The 7,296-nt window shown below is 38.3% G+C and overlaps 1 protein-coding gene across 1 annotated transcript; it reads left to right on the plus strand.

The window, feature by feature from the left end:
- Positions 1-5,639: 5,639 nt before the first annotated feature.
- LOC135680315 (cytochrome P450 90D2-like) lies at positions 5,640-6,352 on the plus strand. The gene is made up of 3 exons (XM_065194196.1): positions 5,640-5,774; positions 5,928-6,017; positions 6,146-6,352. The coding sequence occupies exons 1-3, from the start codon at positions 5,640-5,642 to the stop codon at positions 6,350-6,352; spliced, it is 432 nt and encodes a 143-aa protein (XP_065050268.1).
- Positions 6,353-7,296: the final 944 nt, after the last annotated feature.

Below are 7,296 nucleotides of genomic sequence, written 5' to 3' on the forward strand. Positions count from 1 at the left end.
TATGTCAACAATAGTTTTACTTGGCTTCAAACAAAAAAATTTAAAATCATACATCAAAAGATTAATTTTTGAATCTTTAACTCTACGTACCTTCCTGTGTGATTTCAAGAGTGTGCCATATGTCATGCACAATTTCATAAATAGAAACCTGATTGAATTTATTTTTATCTAGAGCACAAAATAAAGCATTCATCGCTTTAGCATTCAAAGAAAAAGTTTTTTTCTCCAAATCATTCCATTCGTTCATTAGATTAGAAGACTTTTGAAAACTATTTTCAATGATATTCCATAAATTAAAATCTAAATAAAGCAAGAAAACTCTCATTTTAGTTTTCCAATACGTGTAGTTCATCCCATTGAACATAGGAGGACAATGATAGTGGCCCTCTTGAAAGTAAAAAAAAGTCATCTCTCTTGGGTGTTAAACCAAATAGAGAGAAACTGGCTATTATACCAACTGTTAGGACCAAGTCGGCACTAGGAGGAGTGGAGGGGGATGAATTAATGCTTTCATAAAAACCTCAATGATTCAAAAATTCTCGTTCGATGAAATCGTATCGAAAAGATGCTTGACTTGAAAGAGTGTTTGTAAGGTAGTGAAAGTAATAAGCAAGTAAATCAATTTGTAATATAAATGAAAAGTATGAAAGAAATGTAAACAAGTTTTATAGTGGCTCGATCATCATGACCTACATCTACTCCTAATTCCTCTTCACTCGAGGCCATCGACTTTCATTATCGATCTTCTTTTAATTGGCGAAGATCAACTACCCTTTTATACTCTTTCTCCTTTTCACGGGTTCAGGAGAGAACCTTTATACTTCTCTCTTTTACACTTAGACCTCACTTCTCCCTTTAGAAGAACTTCTAAATACTAGGAAGAGGTGACTCTATACTAAGAGAGATTTACAACCTTTTTTCATAAGGATTCTTCCCCATTTTTCTACTGAATTTGGTACTTATCCATGCAGGAATAGCTGAGGTATTTATAGACTCCAAATGGCTTCAAAATTTGAGCCAAAAAAAGTCTTATCTCGGGTTTCCCGAGTGGTATGATCCTAACGATACCACCGCTTATACTGGGCGCTACTACTACCCAATCTAGCAGTACCACTGCCTAGTCTGCCGATACTATCACCTAATCTAACGGTACTACCACCTGATAGAGCCTCGGATATTATGACTCGAGCCTGATGGGCTAACTAACCTATCAACTTCGTTTGGTCTAATCCACTGACCAAAATGCTTAAGCTAAAGTTGATAGTAGTACACTCATCAGACCCTTATAAGCCAATCTTAATCCTGCCCACTTTCGATGTGGGACTAATCAGGGGTGTTACAATCACCCCCACTCAAAGGCTTGACGTCCTCGTCAAGCCCCAATATAACCCAGATCAAACCCTAGCATAGTGCATGTGAGGCGTAGCCCATTGGTGGCTCCACGCCGTAACGAGTCCTCTGACTCCGTCTACGGGTAGCCCTTTCCTAATCGAGCCCCCTCACCATGCCCAAATGCTAGGTCGGCTCTGATACCATTAAATTTATCACGTCCAGAATTTATAAAAAGAATAATAAATCAGTAATTTATTATCCATAATTTACATAATAAACTCTCTCCTTTTCTTTTCATTCGTCTTTGAATTCAAATCATTATCTTTATAGTAGTAGATATTCTATTAGCTAGAAAAATGACATCTTCACGGGGTCACAAGTCTCTTCCACCCAAGCTTCAGATCTATTACACAATAGTAGATTACTCTAAAAATAAATATAAAATAAAAACACATCAAGGCCTCTGCTTTATGTCCCAAGCTACGGTTTAATGATTTCTACTTGAAGTCGCCCCCATCGGAGTCTTCAGCATTATTCCCCCCTCTTGCTCTAATCTCTGCAGCTAAGCTACAATTATAGGGAAATAATTATTTTCCCAGTAAATATTAATTAAAGTAGTATAAACAGTAAAATAATAAATCGATCATAAAATAAGATTAATTTTTTTATGTAAAAAACTCAATATGAGATATAATGGGAAAGTATCTTAGAAAGCATAAATTATAAATCAGTACTGTTAAGATTGTAAAGCTTGTTGCAAGAATTCTTCACATAAAATATAAACTAAAATTAATGAAGTTTAGCCATTCGATCATCTAGCAAAAATATAAAAATCTTAACTTTTTTTTTTTTCTTTCTCTCTGTTTCTTTCTCAGGTCACCACTGTTCTATACATGCACGCCTCTCGTGCCCTATCTGTGCATGGCATAATTATTATTTTTTAATAAATTAGATTTGAGCTCAATGTCCAAATTCTAAGCCCACATAAGTTTGGAAAGAATAAACTATACGCCCACATTTCAACTTCTCTTACTTTGAAGCTATATGTCCAAATCATCTAAGCCCACATTTCAACTTCTCTTTCTTTGAAGCTGAACTAAAATGGAAAGAATAAACTATATATGGAGACCAAGTATAAGCGCATGGCGTATATGAATGCTCGTTCAAAGTAGCTAGCCGCTCGGGTCTTCTATAGATGAAGCAACTCGAGTCGAACCTCACAGTGAATGTTGTTACGGTAAGTAACTTTTTTAGCCGTGGCCTCGGGGCCATCGTGGCTCAGTTCGGGGGTCCGGATGTCGGGGATCTCGGGCGGCGTCCCTCGGGGTCCCCCGGCGACCGAGCACGGTGGTTCGGGTCGGGAGGTCGGTTCGGCAGGTCGGGTCGGCGGTTTGGGTCGGGAGGCAGCTCCGCCGCAGCTTCGGGAAGAGGCGACACCGTCTCGCACCTGCACACAGGTCGGGCCGGGAGCTCGGCTCGACCCCTCCGACGATCAAGTTAGAGAAAGATGTGGAGGGGATTGTGGATGAGGCAGAAGAAGAGCCTCTGAGTGTTTTGTGTCTGAGTGAGTTCCTCCCCCCCCGGAGTAGATTGGCAATATTAGATTGATCGGGAACATTCTTGCGTTGCGTGATCATATCCAATTATCTCAAAAGTGCTATGCCCGGTATAACCATATGGTATTCATCCACCTTGTATATGATACTGAAGTCGTATAGCTCATTTCATCTCTACGACAAAAGATACATTACAGAATTCTAACCGCATAGCACTATCTGTTTGATCTTGCTACTGTGTTTTTTCTATCCAAATTTTCACGAAATTTTTATGACATCTTTGAAACTTCCTAATAGCAGATTTACCTTTAGTTTTGTCAAAAAATTCTTAATATAAACCATTGATCTTTTACGTCTAATCTGCTATACTTGAAAATCTGCATTGTAAAATTTCAGCTACATATTGTTGCCTTAACCCATCTATTTGTAATCTTTTTTGAATGAAATTTCTTACACACTTCATAGATCATCTTGGCTTCCATCTAAAATTGATCTATTGAGGAATTCATCTCTAAAAACGATTTTGTGTTGCTGCAAATTTTCATCGTAAACAACTGAAATTTGGCTTCGTCACGCCCCCTTTTTGATGATGACAACCACTTGATGACGGAGTTAAACTTAACTCCCGGAGTTTAAACAAACTCCCCCTATCAATATGCCATATTGATAGAAACTCTTAGATTCAAAAATCTAAGCAACATGTCATCATAATTGGAGTTAACCTTAACTCCCAGAGTTTAAACAAACTCCCCCTATCAATATGCCATATTGATAGAAACTCTTGGATTCAAAAATCCAAGCAACATGTCATCATAAACTTATGCATAACATGTCATGTCATCAACATACTTCTCCCCCTTTGTCATCAACAAAAAGGAGAAGTACCACAATCAAGTGTTTGTGACGTAAGTTTAACTCATTGCATGAAAAACATAATATCTATTGTTACCATCATGCAAGTTTGTTATTATTAAATGGTAAGATATTAATATGTAAAATTACGATTCAAGTTCTTGATATCTTAACCTGATATGACATTCATAGCACCTATTCATATTGCAAGCTTAGAACACTATTCGAATAATTATAAGAGATGAATCATCCAAATAATTAGGCTTTTCTAATTAGGGTTCACTTTAAGGGGATCCACAAAACCTTTAAGACAAAGTTTGGCTTGTGCAACTTTATTACCCATATAGTTTTATTCTTTCGGATCATGTGAACCTTCTGCATGCATATCTTAAGAAAGTGCCGAAGAATAAGACGGTGGCTAGTATGTTTGTGGTAATTAATATATTTTATTTTGTCGCTGTACTTTTGCCTTGAAACCTTTCTCTTGTCGTCTTGTCACCGTGCAATGGAGTAAGGCTCAACTCTGAAATATAAGACTGCAAGTTGTCTTTGGTTGAGCATAATACATCAAAGCCCAATAAGAGATAAAATAATTCATCAAATGATAACTAAATCTCTTCCTTTCTCTAATGATAATTAGCATGCTTTTTGCGATCTCCTCCTCCAATGGATCCACAAAACTTTTAAGACAAGGTTTGGCCTGTGCAACGCAGTCCAGTAAAATAATAAAGAAAACAAATTTGTTGCCTTAGACCAACTCTGCCATCTCAACAATTGTTACCAATTATTATTTATATTTATTAATATATTATAAATGTTTTAACTTTATTACCATTGCAGTCTTCTGCGCCACCAACTCGTCTCTGGAAGCCATGGCAGGCCGCAAACGACATCGCGGAGTTGACGACAACCACTGTCACCTCCTTTTGATTCTTCTAGTGTTGCAGCTCGGTGACGAAATTTATATCACGATCCAAAGCTCTAATCTCATAACGTATACGTACCGACGTCACTTGATACGGCTGCAATACATCCGTTTCATATCACTGCTTGTTTCAGACAGATGGTGTTTTCCTACTCCGTGGGTCCGTATCTGCTACGTTTTCAACCCTATGGAAGTAGCGATGAGAAGACTGCCTCTCATAGGTAAAGAAAGAGCGGTCGGTGATAAACTCGACGAAACTGCAACTTGAGAAGAGAAAAGGCAAGTTTGCCTGGATATGAGTAAATGAACGACACTTCGTCCTCTCGATGCCAAAACACTTGCATGATGGTAATTATGTTCATAGCACATATTCATAGCTTAGAACACTATTAAAATGTGAACCCTAACACTATTTGGCTAATTATTAGTGAGGCAGTCTAATTAGAAAACGTAGCACAGCCCTCGGCTCGATGCCGCATCTTAAAATAATGCTTGTTCATACAATTACTTTTAATGACAACCACTCACCTGTCCAACTCTTACAAGACACAAAACATATGATTCTCCTAGACGTGGCTGCGTTTGTGTTGTCACCACGAGCCCTACATTGCATGAGAGATAAGATCATGTAAATATCAAAAGACATAATTCATATATTAAATCTCCTCTTAAATAAAATATCAAGAAGAATCATAGGAGAACAAATAATGAAAAATCTTGATTCATAATAAATCTTAATTCGTAAATATCAAGGAATCAAGATCATGACTTGGATAAAAATTTATTCAAATTTAAATCATCAAAATCATTTTCAAAATCATTTTCAAGAGATTCACAAAAGTGATACAAATAGATTCATTAATCTTCTTTTTAGAAAAATTGATAAAGTAGGAAAAATAATTTTTTCAAGGAGAAACCTTTCCTCTTTTTAGTTGTTTCAATTTATGTGATTTATTTCATTCATGCATGTCACGATGGAGTTGCCCGACGACGTCATATCGGACAATATGATCGATCTGATGATACCAGCGGAGGACTTGGTGCCGGTTCTTCTGACGCTTGCAGCCAAGTACCTCAGCGACTGCCCTCTTGCTCTCCAGCAACTGGAGGTACCAAACCACATGCTCCTTAATCCTTCATGCACGGTTTAAGATCTGGATTCATCTAGTATTTCTCGGATTAAGCCGTGCCATACATCATCTCCGAATGGGTTGATCAACGTTTTCTCAACCCAAACTAATGGCTTCCTCTCATAATCTCAGGAAGAGAACATGCAATTGAAGAAGAGCAAATCTCTCCTCGGGGAGACACTGCAGTGGACCGACTACATGTCCTTGTCCTTCACACAAGATGTAAGTTTGACAGTTAAAACTGAGGACATCGATGTGCAGTAAAAAATCATCATGCGTACATGTATATATACACAAACATATACATATATACATACATACTGAGACTAACATGGTAGTACTCGATATAGGTCATAACAGAGACGCTGCGTATGGGGAACATAATTAGCGGCATCATGCGCAAGGCCATGAAAGATGTGGAGATCAAAGGGCACCTGATCCCCAAGGGATGGTGCGTGTTCGCCTACTTCCGATCGGTCCACCTCGACGACGACCTCTACGAGGAGGCCTACTGCTTCAATCCATGGAGATGGAAAGTAACTGATCATATCCTTTAATAATTATTCGAGAGGGCTATGAATGTCAATAAATGCATATGTTAATAAATGAATAATTATAAGAGATAAATCATCCAATAGCTTAGAACACTATACGGGTAAAATTCCAAGTCATATTCATAGCACAGGGCTCTTCAAACAGCAGTTATTGAGGAATTTTTTGACAAAACACTATTAAAAAACACAATAGTAGATTGGCAAGTTTAGAAAATAAATCTACTCTTACAAGACAGCACATACTTGCTGCAACTTCCACGGATTTCTGTCAAATCTTTGCTACCATCTATCACAGATCCAAAACTTTCAACCACAGCCCTAAAACTCTACTAAACCACACCCTCAAATTGCACCCAAAACTACCACAAAACAAGCCTAAATCGTAGCCTACATCCACCAATCCACCAACCCTTTTGACCATCACTTCTCTCAACCTATACATACCTTTAACCTAACAACAAAAGAGAGATCTTAACATCATAGATTTGGAGGCATATATTATGGCATCTAAGGAGGTAATCAATGCTAAATTCGAAGCCTTGGAGGCGCGAATGGAGGATAAGATTCGGATGCTCTTTACCGAACTCAGATTGGGCCGACCACTAAGACCGAAGAAATCATATCAAAGAGAGAGCTTTGCCCAATCACACCAAGCCCGAAGAGATGACTTCCAAGGGAGGGTAGGCTCTATGACCAACCCCAACTATCCATGCATGAGAGTGAACTTCCCTAGATGGGAAGAAGGAGACCCGATTGATTGGATCTCGCATGCAGAGCGATATTTTCGGTACCACAAAACCGCGGATGTATCTATGGCGAAAATTGCAGCTATACATCTTGAAGGGGATGCTATACAGTGGTTTGACTGGTTTGAACATACTTATGGAGTCCTTTCATGGCGACAATTCAAAGAAGGACTGCTGATTCGCTTCAGACCAATCGATTAC

This window comes from Musa acuminata, chromosome BXJ1-8 (assembly GCF_036884655.1).
Source record: "Musa acuminata AAA Group cultivar baxijiao chromosome BXJ1-8, Cavendish_Baxijiao_AAA, whole genome shotgun sequence".
NCBI classification, from domain to species: Eukaryota; Viridiplantae; Streptophyta; class Magnoliopsida; order Zingiberales; family Musaceae; genus Musa; species Musa acuminata.

Excerpts from the sequence above, each read along its gene's own strand:
- LOC135680315 (XM_065194196.1), top strand. The coding sequence starts at position 5,640 with ATGGAGTTGCCCGACGACGTCATATCGGACAATATGATCGATCTGATG. Across the intron at positions 5,775-5,927 it reads TTGCTCTCCAGCAACTGGAG|GAAGAGAACATGCAATTGAA; the intron begins GTACCAAACCAC and ends TCATAATCTCAG. Across the intron at positions 6,018-6,145 it reads CCTTGTCCTTCACACAAGAT|GTCATAACAGAGACGCTGCG; the intron begins GTAAGTTTGACA and ends TACTCGATATAG.